General features: G+C 36.6%; 2 protein-coding genes across 6 annotated transcripts; one reads left to right on the top strand and one right to left on the bottom strand.

Moving 5' to 3' along the window:
• The first annotated feature begins 251 nt into the window (after positions 1-251).
• Positions 252-9,091, top strand: eef2l2 (eukaryotic translation elongation factor 2, like 2). The gene is made up of 15 exons (XM_048188247.1): positions 252-406; positions 3,384-3,598; positions 4,141-4,322; positions 5,363-5,574; positions 5,662-5,849; positions 5,977-6,082; positions 6,175-6,288; positions 6,392-6,530; positions 6,619-6,814; positions 6,898-7,156; positions 7,243-7,350; positions 7,438-7,791; positions 7,882-8,064; positions 8,144-8,276; positions 8,437-9,091. Exons 1-15 carry the CDS (start codon positions 404-406, stop codon positions 8,628-8,630), a joined length of 2,586 nt encoding a protein of 861 aa, XP_048044204.1. The 5' UTR covers positions 252-403; the 3' UTR covers positions 8,631-9,091.
• A 610-nt stretch (positions 9,092-9,701) lies between these two features.
• On the bottom strand, positions 9,702-17,737 carry pias2 (protein inhibitor of activated STAT, 2). Of its 5 annotated transcripts, none has more exons than XM_048188256.1 (15): positions 17,590-17,654; positions 16,546-16,630; positions 15,695-16,160; positions 15,249-15,336; positions 15,094-15,144; positions 14,866-14,956; positions 13,265-13,399; positions 13,066-13,171; positions 12,839-12,912; positions 12,538-12,698; positions 12,289-12,422; positions 11,992-12,169; positions 10,627-10,766; positions 10,488-10,525; positions 9,702-10,401 (listed from the first exon to the last, which is right to left on the bottom strand). In XM_048188256.1, the coding sequence occupies exons 3-15, from the start codon at positions 16,155-16,157 to the stop codon at positions 10,195-10,197; spliced, it is 1,866 nt and encodes a 621-aa protein (XP_048044213.1). In that variant the 5' UTR covers positions 16,158-16,160; positions 16,546-16,630; positions 17,590-17,654; the 3' UTR covers positions 9,702-10,194. The 5 variants fall into 5 exon arrangements, with proteins under 5 accessions (XP_048044213.1, XP_048044211.1, XP_048044209.1 ...); XM_048188254.1 differs by having other exon boundaries at positions 17,260-17,643; XM_048188252.1 differs by lacking the exon at positions 16,546-16,630 and having other exon boundaries at positions 17,590-17,737.
• Positions 17,738-22,146: the final 4,409 nt, after the last annotated feature.

Raw genomic sequence — 22,146 nt, 5'->3', positions numbered from 1 at the left:
AATCTCAACCTGAGTCTAAGTGATGTTGGTTTTGAAAGACAATGTAATTTAAATCTAAAGAAATCGCGTAAAAAAACCTTAAAGTGATAATCTCAGTTAGTTTTAAGTCATTATTATTAAAATAAGGTTGTTTGCATCAGTGCTTATACTATACTATATAATCTCTGACGGTCACATAAAGTGCATTTTATTAGGCAGTGAAATGGTGTTGAACATGAATGCATGAACTGTCTGTCCTGTAATAGGGTGATCCGGGTCCACATGACTCGCAGTGCTGTCTATCTGTGTCGCAGCATAAACTAAGATTGGACGTCATCTTCTCTCTCTTTCCCCCGGTGCTCCAGTGGAGAGGTGCAGCGATCGCAGCGAGAGGCCGTCCTAGAATTGGGAGCCATTCGCCAAAATGGTAAGATATTTCACTGCGTCACTTAACCAGGATTCATCAGAAATGACTGAAGTCCTATATTAAAACATTTTTGTGTATTTAGGACGCATTATTTATTTTATTTATTTATCTTCTAGGCCATGTAATCTGCTTTATTCTGATGTCAATGACGTAACGACAACCTGCTTATAAGATTCTCGGGTTTGTCAGCCTTGAACTTGAACTAACTTGATACTTGAACATTTCATTGACGTCTTCATTATAAAATAGTCAGGGAAGAGAGTGACGCATTAAAATATACATCTTGGTATTCATTGGGAGATCATTATGTGTAAGTCACGATTTTAGTAAGTTCGTCATGTAACAGCTGTACTACGCATAAATGTAAAGCACAACCGCATGCGGTTTGTTCGAGTTTTGTTTTTAAGTGAAAGCAAGCCGTGTTATTTTAGGGATACGGCCCAGCACCGTGCAGGCGCGCGCACTGGAATAACGTTACCCTGTTATAAATAGCGCGTTTACGCCCCGACTGTTCTTCTCTATGCGCGTGTTAAAGTTTCATGCGCAGAGACCGAGCAGCCATTACTGAGGAGGGCTGCCGGGTGCGAATAGGGTTATTATAGTGACGGAGCGGTTATGTTTGTGTTTTTGAGGGGCGAGACAATCCAACACTCTTGTCAGGCTAAACAAGCTTGTCATTGGCTGAGTGTATCGCTGGGCAGCGCTTGTGCTGAGGAGACTGCAGCACACTGAGGCGCCGCAGAAAGTGCGCACTCATGGTACATGCTGTGCTTCACTGCACTCTTATGAATCATGGCGATTTAAAAAACATTATTGAAATCAATAATTACTGTTATTGTATAATCAGTTAGGTTTGAAAGCGCAATACATAGTAAATGCTAGTAAATATTAGGCATTTTAAGTTACTTTTACCATGTAGGCTACAAAAAAAAAAAAAAAGAAATATATATATATATATATATATATATATATATATTAGTCTGATGTATTTTAACCCTCGTGTACTGTTGCGGGTCAATTTGTTGAAAAATTTTGTGACTTTTTCTCATTTAGGGTCATGGACATGCATTCAAAGTTACAACACGCTGATGTGTTGTGAAATGTGCATAGAGAAATTTTATACATTCTTACTGTTCGTGGGTCAATTTGACCCATATAGACAGCCATTCAAAAGCAACTGTACAGACTTAAAATATAAAACACTTCTGTGTTGTATGTCAGAACTCCTCAACTACTGAAGTGCCAGTGTCTTACTGTGTTTAACAACTTATTATTTTCAAAGTTTGTGAAAATATAAAGTTGTTTTACCTGTTAATTGTCTGTCCCACTTTTTGAGCTTAGACTTTTCTAATCTTGAATAATTCAGAGAACAGACTTAAGTTTGGTATCTTTTTAAAGGGAACACTTCACAGATTATTGTAGAAGTAAAAAAAAAAAAGTTGTAAAAGTAAAGTTTAAAGTTATAGAAGTTTGTTTATGGAAATTTTAAATATATACAGTAGTCAACATTTGAAGTGGATCAAAACCTTTCATCAAAGTTGTCCTAAAACCTTCTTTTTAGGACAACTTTGATTAACTTTTTTGATCCACTTCAAATGTTGACTACTTTATTTTATATAGAATATATATTTTACAATACATGTTTAACTCTAAAACTTGAAGAAAATCAAAGCTAAATATCTAAAAAAAAAGGCACAAATTTTAGGTTGATATCTCAGAAAAATAACTTCTTTTTTTTTTCTTTTTTTTTTGTGCACAGTACCAAACTTTTTCACTAGGGACATCCAGACTCCACTGGTTACCTTTTGATTTCCATATATGTTTTGAGTGGTCTGAACCATATTTTTTTCCATTCTTTTCAAAATATTTATGAAGTAGACATCCTATTCAGAAGAAGTTTGTGCAGTAATGTTAATATTTGATTTGAATTCAATCCCTAAAACACATATAAAAAACATACGGAAAGAATCAGCGTTAAGGATCTATCGCTATTTATCTATTGCTATGTCATTTCTTTTGAGAATCAGTCACCAAATATGAAAACTAGACTCTGAAAGCTTTCAAATTATGTATAGTTTGTCAAGATGACTTTAGGTTTAGACTAAGATATTATTGTTATAAATATATAATGGTAAATGTCCCATGGGTGGGGGAAGGGCAGTCTTAAAAATAGTGGTTAAAATTTTTTTTATAAATCATAAATTCAGATATTTATTTTTGTAATGTGTGAAAACTATTAATATTAAAAGTTAATTATTTGTACATGATTTTTTTCATAGTGTGATTTTTGGGGAATTGTATTGAATTCAATTGGGGTCGATTTGACCCGGACCATACAGGTAGTCATCAGAAATCAAACAGTGCACAAGGGATAAAAGAAAATATGTGGGGGGAAAAAATAAAATTATTAATTGCCTTTTAATTTATGGGGACAGAGATATTCTCAAAATCACCTTCACATTTGAATTTTATTTAATTGTAGTATTGTTTTAAATGTTCATTATTTTTATATTTTAAATTAATTTATTAAGTGTTTTAATTTGCATTGTTATGAATGTTTACTGCATTATTTTAGTGTCATGTGCCAATTTTGCCATTATAAATTATTTTAATAGCTCAGATGGTTTATTAACATTATATAATTCAATTACATATACAGTTCCAATGTACATACAGGTAAACAGTCCCCAAAATGCTTATGATTTCTCTTTTTTTATGGTAAAGCAAAGCTGGAAGTTTATTTTTTTTACACTAAATTAAATTTAAAAAAAAAAAAATGTATTTAGACTTATTAAAATGTATTTTAATGAGAAATTAAATGCATGAGCTTAGACTGTCACAGTTGCTTTTTGTAGATTCCCATCCTCTAATGAGCCCGAGGCATTCACTTGTTTTGACATTACATATTGTCCCTCACACAACAACACTTATATTTACTCCACAATCAACACTGGACAAACTTGTATTTGTTCCTCAGGTGAACTTCACAGTAGAGCAGATTCGGGAGATTATGGACAAAAAGTCCAACATCAGGAACATGTCTGTGATCGCCCATGTGGACCATGGCAAATCTACTCTCACTGATTCCTTGGTGTGCAAAGCTGGTATTATTGCTTCTGCACGTGCAGGAGAGACCAGATTTACTGACACCAGAAAAGATGAACAAGAAAGATGCATCACCATAAAGTCAACGTAGGTATTCCTATTTAAAAAGTCAACATTTTATTACTAATCTTATTGATGTCACAAGAGCTATTCTACAGTAGGGATTTGTCAGCAAGATGTGTTTGCTTCATTTTTCCACCATTTTTGACCAGTAAAAAGGTACTTTCATTGAACATGCACCACCATTCAATAGTCTGGGGTCAGTGTGATTTTTTTGAATGTTTAAAAAAAAGTCTATATTTATTTAAAATATATATTTTTGTAACAACGATGCATCCTTGCTGACTGAAAGTATTAATTTCTTAAAAAAAACTTTTGTACATATTATAGAAACTCATATGGGTAAGTTGTCAAAATGGAACCTTCCATTAAACTGTCTATTAAAAACTTTTCAGCAAAGTTCTCAATTCAAAGAGAATCATACAAAACTCACTGTCATTTGTGGACTGTTGATTTAAAACCTTACAGTTATATAGCCCTGTGTCTCTTATTCTATTCAAACAAAATCTACAAAAGAAATGACTTTTCACAAACACTGTAACACTCTACATGTATGTTTTCTCTTGCAGGGCTATCTCTCTGTATTATGAGCTCAGTGAGAATGACTCCGCCTTCATTAGGCAGTCTAGGGATGGTTATGGATTCCTCATCAACCTGATCGACTCGCCGGGACATGTTGACTTCTCCTCTGAGGTGACGGCAGCTCTCAGAGTTACAGATGGTGCCCTTGTAGTGGTAGACTGTGTATCAGGTAAGGCAAATTCATTTTAGGAAATCAAATTCACACTTCTGTTCTGCAATGTAAGGGCACCTGTTAGGCATGTGACGGTATAAAATTTTCATGTTAAGATAATTGCTAAAGCTTTTATCACGGTATACGGTATTATCACGCTATTGAAATAAATTGCAAAAAAAAGTGCTGTCATACTATAACATGTTTAAGAACTTTTTATTTAACAAAAGGAAATCTGAACATTTACAATAAGATTAACAATGAGTAATAGCTACATTTGTAAGAGAAAGTGTTATTTTTTTGTTAATGCTAGTTAAAAAAGTCTTAGTCTTAACTCAGGTCCATTAAATAATAATTACAACTTTTGATTATTAAACATTAATATTGGTTATTAAACATTAACTAAGATAAATGTTATTTTAAATGCTATAATAAAAGTATTTTTCATTGTCAACTAATGAAGCCTTATGTCACTAAATGTTACTGAACAGTAACAAATAATCAGAAAATTTTCAATCATTATAGGGCATGTTGTAGTCCATATTAAAATATAAAAATGTTTAAGTTTAAAAATAAATAGCCTATTAAGTCTTTAAGTATTTTAAAGATAATAAACTTTCATGATGATGAAGAACTGCAGTTTCATTTGAGCATAACCGTGATAGAGATGATAATCAAAACCAAACAGATGTTTTGTATCCGAGTATCCGAGGCACGAGCTGTAGGCTCCGGCCTCTTCTAGAAAGTGGGGTGGGAAGCAGAAGCTCATTTGCATTTAAAAATACATGCACAAAAACAACATGTTTTTCCTTTCACTCAAAAATGGACATTTACAACATGGTATAATAAATGATCTATGGAGTATTTTGGTCCCCTTTAAGGCAATATACATTCAGACACGTATCAGGTGATTTTAAAGGCACTCCGCTAAATGTAACATTTAAAAAATATTTTTTAAACCATACAAATAGTTTCATCATGAAACTTTGAGCGACAAGATTTATGTGTCAGACCAAAAAGTGATTTTTAAAAAAGGTGAAATCTGACTTGTTCCACAGGTGTTTGTGTGCAGACTGAGACCGTCTTGAGACAAGCCATAGCAGAGCGCATCAAGCCTGTCTTGATGATGAACAAGATGGACCGTGCCCTCCTTGAGCTGCAGCTGGAACCCGATGAGCTTTTCCAAACCTTCCAGCGGATTGTGGAGAACGTTAATGTTATCATCTCAACCTATGGTGAAGGAGAGAGTGGACCAATGGGAAACATTATGGTAACAGTTTGTACTAAAAAGTCAACTTTATGAGCAAAATATTTGCTTTTATTTATCTGTTTCCAATTGGTTTCTGGGGTACCTTAGGTGGATCCTGTGGTTGGGACTGTGGGATTTGGGTCAGGTCTCCATGGCTGGGCTTTTACTCTGAAGCAATTTGCTGAGATGTATGTGGCCAAGTTTGCTGCCAAAGGAGATAAGAAAAAAACAGACCTCCCTCCAGCAGAACGGGCAAGGAAAGTGGAGGAGATGATGAGAAAGCTTTGGGGAGACAAGTAAGTGTCTTGTGTTATAAAGGAGACATTAGATCACAACTGCACAAGTACAAATCAACCATGTGATTTCCAGTATAAATTGCGTGTATATATGAAATCTTTTTTAATTTAAAGCCGTCTTTTTCAGGTACTTCGATCCCTCTTGTGGAAAATTCAGCAAATCATCAACCAATGCAGATGGCAAGAAGCTTCCTCGTACTTTCTGCCAACTTGTCTTGGATCCAATCTTTAAGGTTTGTGTTTGAATCAGTTCTTCTTCTTATCACTCGTCTCCTGCTACTACCACTCATTTGCAATTACTCTCTCATTTGAACTCTTTCCACAGGTTTTTGATGCTATTATGAATTTCAAAAAAGAAGAGACCCAGAAACTGATTGAGAAACTTGAAGTAAAGCTTGATGCAGAGGACAAAGAAAAAGAAGGAAAACCTCTACTTAAGGTAGAGCTGAATACCTAAACAACTCGAAAAAATTACTTTTGAGAACCTGCACCCTTACTCAACTGGTAATGTTGTTGACACATGGTTTTTCGAATGTTTCCAGGCTGTGATGCGCCGCTGGTTGCCTGCAGGTGATGCTTTGCTCCAGATGATTACCATCCATCTTCCTTCTCCTGTCACTGCCCAAAAGTACCGCTGTGAACTGCTTTACGAGGGTCCTGGAGATGATGAGGCTGCTATGGGTGAGTCACTATATTGTGAGGTGTTCTACACTTCAAAGAGATGTGCTTTTCTCTCCAACATTTTCAGATTCCTCTTTTGACTTTCCAGGTGTAAAGAACTGCGATCCGAAAGCTCCTCTCATGATGTACATCTCCAAGATGGTGCCAACCACCGATAAGGGTAGATTCTATGCCTTTGGCCGTGTCTTCTCTGGTATTGTTTCTACAGGGCAGAAGGTACGCATCATGGGCCCGAACTTCACACCAGGAAAGAAGGAGGACTTGTACATTAAGCCAATCCAAAGGTTTGCTGCTGTCAATTACATATACAGTATAAGCCATCTTCACTTGATTTGGTTTGATGATCATTACCCAATGGTCTCCCCAGAACTATCCTGATGATGGGTCGCTATGTAGAGCCCATTGAAGATGTGCCATGCGGAAACATTGTCGGTTTGGTTGGGGTTGATCAGTTCCTGGTCAAGACTGGCACCATTTCCACTTTTGAACATGCTCACAACATGCGTGTAATGAAGTTCAGTGTTAGTCCTGTGGTGAGAGTCGCTGTGGAGGCCAAGAACCCAGCAGATCTGCCAAAGTTGGTGGAGGGTCTCAAACGTTTGGCCAAGTCTGATCCCATGGTTCAGGTGAATATCTTGGTGGTGTAATAAGACGGTATAAACAATTCAGTCTTCCCAATAACAAATACAAGTTGTTTTCCACATTCTGCTAGTGTATCATCGAAGAGTCCGGTGAGCACATTGTGGCAGGTGCTGGAGAGCTTCATCTGGAGATTTGCCTAAAAGACCTTGAGGAAGATCATGCCTGCATCCCTCTGAAGGTAGCGCTTGGATGACAATACTGAAGAGTGTACAGACATTTTTTACTCTATTCTTCTCCACTAACAGTTTAAGGTGATTTTTTGCAGAAATCAGACCCAGTAGTGTCATATCGTGAAACCGTCAGTGATGAATCAGACCAAGTTTGCTTGTCCAAGTCTCCCAACAAGCACAATCGCCTGTACATGAAATCCAGGCCCCTCTCAGATGGCTTGGCCGAGGACATTGATAAGGGTGAAGTGACCTCTCGGCAGGAGCTCAAACAGAGAGCTCGCTACCTTTCTGAGAAATATGAGTGGGAGGTTGCCGAGGCCCGTAAGATTTGGTGCTTTGGACCAGATGGCACAGGGCCCAACATCCTTGTGGATGTCACAAAGGGAGTTCAGTATCTGAATGAGATAAAGGACAGTGTAGTGGCTGGTTTCCAGTGGGCAACAAAAGAAGTGAGTAAAGATAGGTTATGTATTTTAATTCATGCTTGGACATTCATACAGTTTGGATTATAATAAAACAATTTTGTGTTACCTTACCAGGGTGCACTCTGTGAGGAGAACATGCGGGCAGTCCGTTTTGACATTCATGATGTCACTCTTCACGCTGATGCCATCCATAGAGGTGGCGGTCAGATCATTCCCACAGCCCGTAGAGTTCTGTATGCCTCTGTGCTCACTGCACAGCCAAGACTCATGGAGCCCATTTACCTGGTCGAGATTCAGGTACACACAGTGGATTCCTGGAACAGAAAAACGAGAGTGCAATCTTGATGCCGTTAACATATTTTCTTCTCCCCTCCAGTGCCCAGAGCAGGTAGTTGGTGGCATCTACGGTGTGCTGAACAGAAAAAGAGGCCATGTGTTTGAGGAGTCCCAAGTGGCTGGGACACCTATATTTGTTGTGAAGGCATACCTACCTGTAAATGAATCATTCGGTGAGTTAAAACTTCAGATCTGAGAGCAGCTTGATACGTTTGTTCAAAATGACAGCAATAGGACATTGATGTCGTCTTAATATCCAACAATACGTACATTAGTTATAGCAGTTAAACACATTTTTGAGTGGTGCCAAATGTTATACATGTTTCTGTACAGGTTTTACAGCAGACCTGAGGTCTAACACTGGCGGACAGGCCTTCCCTCAGTGTGTGTTTGACCACTGGCAGATTTTGCCAGGTGACCCCTATGACATAAACAGCAAACCTAGCCAAGTTGTGGCTGAGACCCGTAAACGCAAAGGTCTGAAGGAGGGCATCCCAGCGCTGGACAACTTCCTGGACAAACTATAAATTTCTCTGGATTGTGTATGGTAATTTAAGATATTAACCTTACAATGTTAACATGATGACTCGAAAGTGTACAGCAAAATGTTTACACAGAAAATCAATAGAGCTTAACTTAAATATTCAAAGCTGCACAACCTTGCAGCAAATTAAATCGGAGCACGTTAAACTTGTTTGGATGTGTCCATACATAAAGTACAGCCAATACAACAAAGCAATCTGGACATGATTAAACTTTAAAAATATATTTTTCCAGTTGAACATGAAATTATACTCTAATCACTGTGTATTGATTTACATGTCTTAGGATGTATATGTATCATCTTAAACTGTTCCCTCCTTTGGACAAAGAATTCAAAATTCTCAACAGCTTTACCTGTGCCATAGTTAATGTAGAGCTATGTCGATTAAAAACCTCAGCCCTGACTGAGAGGGACAATAAAAGCACTGTATCAACATTTACAGCACATCATTGTTTGTTTGTTTGTTTTTTTACATCCATTATATAAGCATCTTCGAATCAAAATAGTACACAAGTAACAAGGAGGAAATTCTAAAAAGAAATAAACAACCACTCACATGCCTTCAGACTGTCAAAATGACAGTATGTCATATGGCTCATAATCCAATAAGTCAGACCATATGAATTCAAACTGCAACTTGTGTCTATTAATTAAGCCATTAGCAATAAATGCCAATTTCTAAAAGATTTTATGATATTTTATAATCCTCATGCTATATCAAAACTTTGATGCATAATCTTTATATATATATAAAAAAAATTAATGGCTTCATTTTCATTACACATTTAGCTGCTGGTTGTTAAATGACCAAGAACCATGAAATTAGACAAATTACTCCCTCAGTTTTAGCAACAATCATATCTCAGTTTCTGAGGCGAATATGTTAGATGTGTTAAGATAGCAAAAACAACTTCCATATAAAATTACAGATTCAAAATAGGTTTACCGCACCAGCAACAGGGAATCTAATGGCCCTTGAGCAAATAACCACAAATCCAAATAATTAAAAAAGATCTGCTGACACATTCTGCCTTGATATCAGAGAAGTAAACAATTTTTTTGAAATATACAACACAGTTTTTATTGCTGTAACGGAAGTCTTTTAACAAAAAGTAATTGCACTGTTGAAATCGAAGAGACAAATAAAGTGAGCTGCCGCTGAAAACTTGCTTCCGTTTCAACTGCAGAACTGCTGAAGCAACACACACAATGAAGACAAGAGTGCCGTTATTGGACGTGTCTAAGCTTTTCAGTCCACTCATTTATGCCGTTTGTTTTGCTCCGCTCTTCCAATCAAATAGCTAATGGAAGAGAGTCAATGTGTTACTCACAGTTTCCCCAATTCGAGGGAAACAGCTTAATTCAGGTTTGCATTTTAAAACAGTATTGTTGCTGACCCACTCAGAGATTTTCTTAGCAGTCCTTCTGGGTCCTTGTCAAAACATGATTCTTGAGGTCCATAGTCAAATGTCAAAACTGTTTTCGCTTAGCTGACTTGACTTGAGTGTAGTTGTTTTGGTGACTGGCCAATAAAGATGCACCAGGTTTCAGTCAAGAGAGATAATGTCTGACAGGCCTGAAGATCCTCCCGTGATGACACCCGTCTCATGACTCGAGCTGCTGCTATGGGTTGCCGTCTCGTACTGTGCGGAAGAGGAAACCAGGCTGGTGCTGGTGGTGGCACTCTGAAGGCTGCTGGAGAGGTTGTCTAAAAATATGGGGCCTCTGTAATGTTGCTGAAGAGACAAAGGAAACTAGAGGTAAAAAGCGGTAGAGACTATTAAAATATGTAACATGCATGCAATCTTAATATTTGTTTGTAAGAATATTTCACACATACCTGGGGGTCCCCTTGAATTAGAGAAAATAAATCAAGACCTTTGGGAAAGATGTGTGTGGCATGTCGTTAGTATTCATGTTAAAGCGTGAGCATAAATTAAAGCATATTTGATTGGATGGCAGACTGGATAAGTACATACTTTGCATATCTGTGGGAATAGTGGATAAGGTCGAATGGTGGAATGGAACGGAGTAGTCCGCTATTGATGAGGTCAGGTATGAGGTGTCCAGCGCCTGGACATTTGGCACCCGGACAGTTGATGGCTGATAAGTCAAGACCCTAAAACATGAAAATAGGAACATATGAAAACCAATAAACTGAAAGCAACATTATTATAAAGAAATGGTAGTTCCACTGCAATCAACCTTTTGGGAATCATTCTGGATCATTTTTTCAAGTATAAAATGTATGTCTACAATAGTGATTAGGGCTGCTTGATTATGGTAAAAAAGAGTCACGATTATTGTGGTCTATACTGAAATCATGATTATTTAACATGGCTATTGGTGGGCGATATGATCAAAGTCTTGTTTCATTATTTGAGTAATTTTAGATATCAGTAAAACTTCACAATTATTGATAGGCTACTTCAGCAAATACTAATACTAGGTTAACTAATGTAGCCAAGTAAAAGGTTCTCACAACAGTTAAAGAAGACAAGTAAACAGTCAGCAATACAATAAGAACAAAGAAACTAACTAATGGACAAATAAATACAACATAGCAAAGATACAAATTAAATAAACAGTGCTTTAAGTTTTTCAGGAAGATGTACTAACAGTGGAATTCAGATAAGTAACAATACATCAGTAAATGAATAAAGTAAATGTAAACCTGTATATTCTTCACTGAATAGATTAAATGTAGACTAACCCTTATCAAAGATACAAAAGCTATTAATTCAAAAGGCAGTGATTGATTTTTATCTTTGTCTTTTGTTGCTGTGATTAACAGATTGGGCTACTGTCACAGAGCTGCACGGATCCAATATACCGTTAGACTCGCATTTTCTTTCTCAACTGTGAACGTTCACTTAAGACATTACCCACTGTGTTTACGAGGACACTTGCCAAAACGGCATTTTTGTGTGCAAGCTATTTGGCCATTTAGGCACAAATCCAAAGCCCACAGTATACTTTGCTTGCGCGTTTTGCTAGGTCTCGGAGCGCATGCAAATTATTCAATTATTTCCAATTATTCAAGATTTAATAAAAACAAAAATAATGATATTTTATAATAATTTCTGCCTAATAAACATTTTAGAGCACAAAAAGCTAACGTTCCATTATTTTTATCAACATTTGATCAACTTACATTTCTTTCACAGGTCTAGACAATCACATTTTTAAAACACCCTCATTTTTCAGGTTTTGACATATGGGCAATTCTGCATTTATTGTACAGTTCAGGGTGCATTCAAAATATGGTCACAAAAGGGCAAGGCTTATGAAAGAGGTACACAGAAATGCCTGGTGTGATTTGTATTAAATGACTGAACACAAACCCTTTGCTGTGCATCTCCTCAGCCTTTGACATGTAGACACAGCGCTTTTTCAGAGGAGGATCACTGTCCTCATCATCATCAGACGAGCTCTCTAGCGTAAGGTCAATTACGTCTGCTTTTTTTGTACTGCCGGTTTCTGGGGGTGGCACCACTGCACTTTGTCTCACTGGGACAGCACCTAAGGGGCCATGAAATACTTTCAGAATGCATAAAAAAATGGAAATCCTATTTACAATCAATTAAAAACTAGCACACAGAGATAGAGCTCACACACTTATAAATGGTAATAAACCTTACAATCAATTTTTGGGATACATGGAGATGACACTTTCAACGTCTCCTTCTTTGGTCTCATTGGACACCAAGTCCCATCCTCCTGAAACTTGATTTCATCAACGTCTGTGCAGTCATTGAGTATTTCCATGAAGAGCCTGACAAGTAGAGAGTGCCCAGTTTACTCCATACACATTACTATCTCAATAAAGGCCAAAATATTCAGGGATTGTGGTTGAAATGGCACCTCAGCTACAGTGAAAGTAATCTCACCCATCTATAATCAGACTCTCATATGTGGCTTTTTTGTCACAGACGGGACAGATCCAGGTGGGCTTCTTCTCATTCATTTGCAGGTATAGAGCAGCATCAAAGCACTGCAGGTGGGAACAGGTGACAGCTCGGCAGGGTACCGTAAGGCGCATCTTGCCAAGCTATATAAAAAGAAGACTTATTTGGTCACACAAAATTCTATCTTGTTTTTTCATACTACATCAGCACACTAAACAAAAACTTAAACCTGTTGTCTAAAGTGACACAAGTCAGTTAAGAGCTTATGGATGCAGTAACTTACTGGGCACATGAGTGAGACTCGTAAACTAGTTGTGGCGATTTCACTGTCAGGGTCTGCTGTGAGTTTTTCTTTTACTGTTACAAGAGTAAAGAAGGGGTGGATTTAATACATTGTCAATAATTCAGTCAGTTAACTAAATATAAGAATGAAGAAGCTAATTGTTACAGAATTTATGACAAAGAACAACAATGAACACAAATAATGTAAAGAGGGAAATGTTGTCTCACTTAATGCTCTGGAGTGGTCAGGATTTCTGATCCCCTTCATTCTTAATCTCTGTAGTAACAGTGGGGAGGTCAGCTGCCGCACCAGATAAACAGACATGGAGTATGTCTGCAGAAAACAAGATGGAAGTACATACAAATGCTTAACATAATGAAATGGCTCAAGCAGTGCTGTGGAAATGTGTACTGGCACTTTACATACCTTCCCTATTTCAGGAGCCCATGTGACTACTATCTGATTGGGTACAGCAGATGACAACCTGACCAGCGACGTGATGTTCAGCGGTCTGCCGGGTCTTTTCTGCTCTACACCATTCTTAGGAGGCGGTGCATATCCCTGTGATAACCATATCAGATCAGCTATTATATAAATGTACAGTTAGAGGCCAGCAAGATTTTTAAGGGTTAGTTGACCCAAAAATGTAATTTCTGTCATTAAGTACTCACCCTCATGACGTTCCAAACGAGAATACTTTGTGCACAAAAACATAAAAATAATGACTTTGTTTTAATTTATAACATTATTTTTGTTTAGTTTTTGCGCACAAAAAGTATTCTCGTCGCTTCATAACATTAAGGTTGAATTTTAATGATGTCTTTACTACTTTTCTGGACCTTGAATGTGGTAATTTTGTGCTTTCTATGAGAGAGTAAAAAAAAAACAAAAAAAACACTCGGATTTCATTAAAAATATCTTAATTTGTGTTCCGAAGATGAATGACAGAAATTAAATTTTTGGGTGAACTAACTGACAGTAAAAATGTTAAACTGTTACAAATTCATCAAAGAATCGTGGAAAAAAATGCATCATGGTTTCCAAAAAATATTAAGCAGCACATCTGTTTTTCACCATTGATAATAATAAATCTTTCTTGAGCACAAACTCAGCATATTAGGCTAAAGTGTATCTAGATAGATACATCTCACAGGTTTTTAATATGCAGTGTTTTCATCCCGTTTAAACGCCTGCGCAACAGCCATTAAAACATTGTTTGAACAAGATGTAGAGTATTTTGACAGTATTACTACCATCTTCCAAATTTTCTATGAGCAGTGTTTCTATTTAATTAAATTATGCATTTTATCAGTAATAAGCAATCTCTCTCTTTTTTTTTTTTGGTGAAGAAATATTACAATTTAATGCAATAAAACGTTTTATTTGTTGAATATCTCTGTTACCTTATTAAAGTGCACCACGTTCTTGGATTCAGTCTGCATTAACTTGCCAATATTGATTGTGTACACATCCAGTGTTGTATTATGATCATGTTTAAAGTCAAAAATATCTCCTCAAACAAAACGTAGGGCAGGATTTGATTTTGTCTATCAGGAATTGATTGGATGGTTAGATCATTGTGGTTTGCTATTCCTGTGATCTCATGTGACAGGTTGTCCTGCCCTCATGCCAGTAAACACGTCATTAGAGAAGAGATGTCGTCGCAAGAGGAAGGGGAAGTTATTTTGATTTAAGATTACAAGGGCACATAAATTAAAGAAAAAAATATATACATGCACAGATAAATCATTTATAATAAATACTGCAATACTCCATAAAAAAAAAAAGAATTGCCCATTTTGATTTCACGGTGACTGAGTTCAACATTTAAAATGCCTCAAGACCTCTATGATCTGTTGCACTTCTAGATGTTGAACAAAAAATCCTGCATGAACCTCCCCTTTAGAAACACTCTATTCAGAGTGTGGCCCTAAATAAGCCTAATTACACAGGGTTTTGTTGTGCTAACGAGTCATATACATTTATAAGAACTAGTTTTGGAAAACACATTAAACATGTCTACATACAGGGAGGGGAAAGAGCTTCCCATTGACTTTGATGCACAGGCTGTTTGGATAATTGTCCTCTTGTGGACAACTGGTCTCTGCTAGACAAAACCTAGAAACAAAATAAAAAAAACAGAACATCAAGTCTAAAATTGAGATTATGGTGACAACATCTTTGTACATGCTGCTGAATCTTGATATAGAGTATAGGACAGTATAGGAAAAGCAACACATTGAGTTGGTTCTTACCGTAGCTGAATTTGAACCATGTAGTCCCTTCTTCCACCTGGAAGAAAGTCCCTATGCAAAAGGTTAAGAACAACAAAGAACCAACAAATTTCAGACAAGGGGTAAAAGACAAAAGTCATATTATTTAAGTCGCATTTAAGTCATTTAGTTCTTACCGAGAAATGCAAACTTCTCTCACTTGTTGTGGAGTCAATGCAAATATGAAGTACTTCTCATGATGAAACCTCTGAACGGCATGGGTCCCTTTAAAACATAAACAAGTGTATAGTTTTAAGCCTACGACAGAGGCAAAGAGGAAATCATGTACAACCCAGCTGATGGGATTAGCTCACATACACTACCATTCAAAAGTTGGGGGTCGGTAAGCTGTCGGTAACGCTGCTCAAGAAACATTTCTTGTTATTATAAAAAAGCTGAAAACAGTTGTGCTGCTTAATATTTCTATGGAAACCATGATACATTTCTTCAAGATTTTTTGATGAACAGAAAGTTTCTTTATTTAAAATAGAAATCCTTTGTAGCAGTAAATGTCTTCTTTACTATCACTTTTGATCAACTGAATGCATCTTTGCTGAATAGAAGTTAATTTGTATAAAATTACCTAAACTTGATGGCTTTATCAAGACATCCAGGACATCGTAAAATGGTAGGGCCTTCATCTGCACGTCCGGATGGACGGGGGCCATAAGTGTCGTGGGCTGCTGCATATTCATCATGGGCTTTGATTCATGAAACAAAGGTGAATCGCAGCTCACCTGCTGCAGCTGCAGGTCTGAATGGCCGGTTTGCAGAGGAAGATCTGAGCTCACAATTGTGGCACCACTGTCTATGTGAAAGTAGGATTTAATGCTTGACTTTAGAGCCGCCAAATCTTGTAGACCATCAAATGTCCTTGGGTATCTCCGACAGTACAGTTCCTTTATTTTGATCTGCACGGCAGGACTACAACCACTCCTTAGTAGATGCAAAGCCCTCAGCAATAGTTCATGCTTGCGACCACTCTTATTCCTTCCAGCAAAACCTAACAGTACCTGGAGCTCTGAGACACGGAAACTTGATACCATATTCTGCAAAACAAATCCAGACAAGCCATAAAAGACTTTGAGACAGCAAACATGGAAAAGCATATGGGCTGATCAAGCAAATTAACATTTTTTTTTGCCACAAAAGTTAGTAAGAAAAACACACCCTTTATGCCATGCAGTTTGACAAGTTTTGCATTTTTATAATAAGAATTTCTAAAAAAAAAAAAAATAATAATAAAAATCTGTGCAGCAATAAACAACATGGCATAAGCTGGTGGAATATGGTTACAACAGATTTTTTAAAGAACCAAAAGGTGTAATTTGTAAGCAGATTGATTAATAAATAATTATGTGTGAATTGAGGTGACAACCCACCCAAATACACCCATTCCAGAAACCCCAGAGAAATAAGAAAATCTCAACTGACCCTTCATTACATGGTCCATGCTTGATTGTTCTTATGTGTTAATCCTTTTTTCTTTAAAAATCCTTAACAAATGACCGAAATGCATCTAAAATGTTAAGAATAATTCCAAAACCCATTAGATGAACATCAAGAGCATAACAAAGGACAAAACACAGATGTTCACTTTGATCCCATGAAAAATGAACTGAACTGCTGAAAGAAAGCTGGGTTTACAGCTATGTGGGATGTTTCTGAACAATTTACAAAAAAACAAAATGAATCAGTCAAATAATGGCAATATAATTAGTACACAAAAGCAGGTGTCTAACGCCAACACACAGTCTATATTTGTTATTGCAGGGTTGATGCGTACAACGCATTAAATTAAGCTTGAGTGCCAATAAAAGATGTTCTCTTGAGAGAAATGTGGTGATGAAACGCTCAAAGTAACAGGAATCAGGTTTGTCTTCAGGCTTGTAAACAACATTGTCAATGTATCCCTTGTTAATGTTTACTTCGCTATTTAATGTAAAACGTGCGTCCACTTGCATTTACACACACGCAATTAGGACACACTGGTCTACACATCATTTACGCATGCAAATACACGTTATAAATCACACTACACCTGTGGGTACATGTAGACATTGTCAATTGCTCTCGGACGCTAGCTAACAAAAGACCAACCAAAACAATTCGAGCAGTGAAGAAATTGTAACGTAAAAAACTTTTTACCTGCAGCGAACAGTCGTCAAGTTCAGTTAGGCATTATAATAAAGCGTTTTCATGCAGTGAAAGATGGTAATGAAAGCAGTGATATTTTGAGGCTGTTCTTCAATGTTTGTGTAGCAGCTCAAGAGCTAAAAGAGTAGCTGGTTGGTGGCTAACAAGCTAACACAATCCATCTAACGGAATGGTGTAACGTCTCTCTATTAACTATAAAGAAATTAACACATGGACAGCAAACCGCCCGGCAAAATAGCATAATAAAACGGTAACTGCAAAATGTCTTCAGAATATGAAAAACGCAAAGAAGTAACCAGCTATCATTGCACTTTCGCCTACCCGTAACTCCTCAATATCCGCCATTTTCTGGCTGCGCTCATCCTGGCCAGTCCGGAGATGTCGGGTCACGTGACACAAGTCTGGGTTAAAGGGGTCATATAATACATTTTTGTATTTTTATATTTTTTTTCCTCAGGGGTCCACTTATAATGTTTGTAAACGTTTTCTTCGTCAAAACAGCCATATTTAGTTTTCTATGACCATTTCCCACGCTCTCTTTGACCGTTTGTTTGGGGTGCTGTGTCTTTAAGAAGTTCTCCCGAGAAGAAGTTCATACATATGTGATATCCATTGATTTCGGTGTGCGGTTTACTTGCCAAGAAGCATTTTAGAGTGCAAAGGCTGCGAAATGCGCATTAGCTGTATAGTTTATGCGAGTGGTTCTCAATCAGGGGGCCACGGACTCACTGATGGCCTCATCAGACTTCCAAGGGTGCCTCAAGATGACTTAAAAATGATTTTAAATTTAAAATTTTTCTTGCTGTGCCAAGCTCTAAAACATTTAATCTGGTAGAGTAAAACATATTTTTAAAAATCCTTTTCCTTCCTCCACTAAATCACAAACAACTGGAAAAGTGATTGGACCTTGATTGTTGTGGACTGTTAAGCTATTTCTGTATTTTATCATTCACAAAAAAAATTGTCTTACTAAAAGTCTGTCTCATACACAGGCCAAATTAGAAGTGTTTTCTAACTATCTTTATTGCTATTCTTCATCAAAATCCTAGAAGACACAAAGAACAGTATAGGCCTAACAAACACACGACACAAACGTTCTTGAAGATATAAAGTTTGGTTTATTTAATCTTGTAGATGTCAGTGTTAGGCAACCATTTCCATCATTACACATCTTTACATAGGCTACAAGATTAGGCTTAAAGATCACTGGAACACAAAAGAAAGAAAATGAAAAAGAAAATCACAATTATTTGAAGATTCTGATACAAATTTTCCATTTCAGAATTGGCTGGTGAAGTTCTTTTCAACCATCTTTTTCAGAAATATGAGAACACATCAGTTATCCCTTATATGTAACATAGTATTTAAAGATGATAAGGATCTGAATTTCACAAGGATTTGTCTTTGTTACTGAACCATTGAACATTAAATGCTGATTTTCTGGATGACAGTTGCAGCCTGTTGTCCAGCAGGTGGGGCTCAGAGCAAATCTACCATAACCAGGTTCTGGTTATCATGTTTCATTCCTGATCAGTCCTTTATTTTAATGCTTAAACTATGATTGGTCCTGGACCAGCATAATAAGAAAGTACCTTATTCCTGGAGTAAGCTATACACTGATGAGTAGTACAGAAAGCTTGCCTTTGAAGTGAGAAATGTTATAAATTGTGAAATTTATGTTATAACGGTGATATTTATGAGGTGAATTATAGATTACTTGTATGTTGCCCTTTAAAACTTTGACAACAGAATTGTTGTATTATATTTGTTTATGTCTGAACCAATGTAAATTTTGTTAACACTTTATTTTACAGTGTCTTCCTTACGCGTGTTACATGTACTTACTATAGTAATAACAGTAAATAATGCATAATTACATGTAACTAACCCTAAACTAAACCCTGTTCCTAACCCTAACCTATTCCTAGCTCTAACGGTAAGTACATGTCATCAATTAATATTACTCAGTACTTTATTGTAATTACACTGTAACAAGGACACCTTAAAATGAAGTGTAACCTAATTTTCATGTTCCATATTCTGTTTATATGATTAGATTTATAAGAAACCATATTTGAATGCCTGCTGTACTTTCTCTCAAATCTGAGATAATTTGCTGACAGAAAGACATTGCAAAAATAATCTCTTTGTAATATTTCTGAGATATTTTATAGGTATTAAAGAGGAGATGGCTTAAATGGCATGACTGAAATGGGTTGTTAACTTGTAATAACTCTGACAATTTGCAAATCATTTTCAGAATGTTTAGATTAGCATGGTGGCCTCGCAGTTTCAACTTTCAACTGTTTACTAATTGCATTCCAGTGGGCTAACCTCAGTATCGCTGCTCAAGAGATTAAAGCTACACATTTACATGTCTTTCCCTCACTGGTCAGTTCAGCTGCCACATATTGAAAACTATACGTCTGGACAGTTTCCCAGAGAAGTGCATGTATACTGAAATCTTGTTTCAGTTCCCCTAAAAAATGCTACAAATGAATCATTTAACCACTGAAATCATACATTTGCCTCTGTTGTTTTTTACATTAAATTACATTTAATGTCTTTGTTTTGCACCGCAGTGATATTTCAGTATAGCCGACAGCTCAAACATAGAACAATTTTGGATCAAAATTAAACTTGATGATACACAGCACCACAAGTTTAAAATAAATAGTTGGCCAATGGAACAAATATCAGAATAAATACGATATCAGATGGCAACAATTGTTTAATAAGAAACTGTCAGACTCAGTGATCTGTTTGTGGAGTCAAATAATCCTCCACATTACATTATTAGTTTTCTGAGACATTGTAATCTACGACAAATACAATTAGAAGTAAATCTTAAATATCTAACTTGTGATTTATGAGTAGCGTATGACGCTTTTTGCTGTTTGACAATACAAGGTTAGCCTATATATTTGTGATTGAAGGTTGAAGTGTGTTGAAGTCCATGACCTAGGTAAAGTGCCCATGGCATCTAATTACCCAGCCTTTCCCACTTGAGCAACCTGCCATAAGAAAACCCTCACACATACAGACACATAAAGACCTGCCGCAGAAAAAACACACATACACCTTAGCCTTTATTAACCTTAGCTCGTGTTATTGGCAGTACTAGACAGAGACAAGACCCCAATTACTGTTGAAATCAAAGTTGCTACCGTTAAAGCTGCGGTGGAAGCGTGTGGAGGTTCAGAGTGCTGGAGTGGCTTGTTAGTCCGCTTAGTGCTCGTCCATTGGGACTCTCCGTTTCAAATACCTGTCTCTCAGAGCATTGTTATTCAAACGGAAAATCGAACAGCCCAATGTTGCTCTGGTCATTCTGTCAAGTACACACCATGCTGTGGGCAATGGTTAACAGTAAATTGTAATTTACAGTCAAGTTCAGACATAACACCTTTTGTATGTTTGCCTCATAGCCTTGGATAGTGTTGCATCATCACATGTTAATTTAGAATAACGTAAGTTGACTTTATCTAATTGCACACTGATCATATAGACAGACAGAACTCTCTTAATTTACATCTGTTGAGCTGAGTTAAAAATATATAAATGACTGGCTTACAACAAATCATATCACCAATCCCAAACCTCGTCTTTAAAGCTAATGTGATGCATTAACCTGAGGCATTTAAAAAGCACAAAACATTTATTAATATTTGAAGAAAGGCACACAGGGAGGCAACAGACATACTGCATGGGCTTGAAAGAGCATATACTGTACATCATGGCAAGATAAGACATATTTTAGACAGATTCAGAGTGGCTTGTAATCTTGCTTTAGGTATTAATGCCTCTGAATAAAAAGGATAAGTGTCTCATGTTTAACAACAGATGCATTAAGGATTTTATTTATACCTATTAGACATTCGTCTATCCTCCCAGTTAAGGTTAAACAAAACCAAAACAAACTCTAAACAAAACAAACATGGATTAAAGCTTAGACTGAAAGGATTATAACCTTCCAAAACATTAGTATGTTATTTCACCTTTCCAAGGTCAAAAGGATTGAGGTGTGTTTAATTTAAGCAATATGGTACGAGTGGGAGTGTGCTATTGTTAATTCACTAACCATTTCAGTCCGACTCTTGGGGCCATCTCTCGCCATACGTGGGAGACTGTCCGTGAATGTTCTTGACAATGATTTTTCCAGGGTAGGTTGCTAGGTTTTTCCCCAACCCTCCCCATTACATGGCTTGGGACTCAAACACACACATTCACACCTACAGACAATTTAGGGAGTGTACTTTACTGTGTAATAATACTCACAGTGCAAATAGCCATAATTCACAATATAGCAGGGCCTTTACGAATGTTATTTAAAGGGTTAGTTCACCCAAAAATGAAAATTCTGTCATTAATTACTCACTCTCATGTCGTTCCAAACCCATAAGACCTTTTATTCATCTTCAGAACACAAATTTAAGCTATTTTTGATGAAATCCGAGAGCTCTCTTACCCCTCCATAGACAGCAATTTAACAACCACTTTCAAGGTCCAGAAAGCTACTAATTACATCATTAAAACAGTCGACATGACTGCGGTTCAACCTTAATTGTACACTGTAAAAACTGAATGTGATTTTAACAGTAAAATATTGTAAAAATGCTACAGAAAAAAAATTGTAAATAGGTTAACAGTAAATTCCCGTATTATATACAGGGAAAAACTGTAAAAGCTCTTACCAGACATTTATCTATTTCTATTTTTACAGTAAAATGCTGTACATTTCACATTTTATAAGTAAAAAATACAAAATCAAAGTATAATTTACAGTCAAAATCTGTAAACTGATATTCCCACAATTCCCTGTTTGACACTCCCGCATTTGAAAGTATTTTGTTTAAATAATCATGTTTCTTAATAGTTTTT

The sequence above is a fragment of the Megalobrama amblycephala genome, linkage group LG4, assembly GCF_018812025.1.
Source record: "Megalobrama amblycephala isolate DHTTF-2021 linkage group LG4, ASM1881202v1, whole genome shotgun sequence".
Lineage (NCBI taxonomy): Eukaryota > Metazoa > Chordata > Actinopteri > Cypriniformes > Xenocyprididae > Megalobrama > Megalobrama amblycephala.
Note: the sequence above shows the minus strand (reverse complement) of the source record. Positions and strands in the feature narration are given on the sequence as shown.

Excerpts from the sequence above, each read along its gene's own strand:
- eef2l2 (XM_048188247.1), top strand. Across the intron at positions 4,323-5,362 it reads AGTGGTAGACTGTGTATCAG|GTGTTTGTGTGCAGACTGAG; the intron begins GTAAGGCAAATT and ends CTTGTTCCACAG. Across the intron at positions 8,065-8,143 it reads TTTACCTGGTCGAGATTCAG|TGCCCAGAGCAGGTAGTTGG; the intron begins GTACACACAGTG and ends TCTCCCCTCCAG.
- pias2 (XM_048188252.1), bottom strand. The coding sequence starts at position 17,613 with ATGGCGGATATTGAGGAGTTACGG. Across the intron at positions 15,145-15,248 it reads AGAGAAGTTTGCATTTCTCG|GGACTTTCTTCCAGGTGGAA; the intron begins GTAAGAACTAAA and ends CCTTTTGCATAG. Across the intron at positions 13,172-13,264 it reads GGGCTCCTGAAATAGGGAAG|ACATACTCCATGTCTGTTTA; the intron begins GTATGTAAAGTG and ends TGTTTTCTGCAG.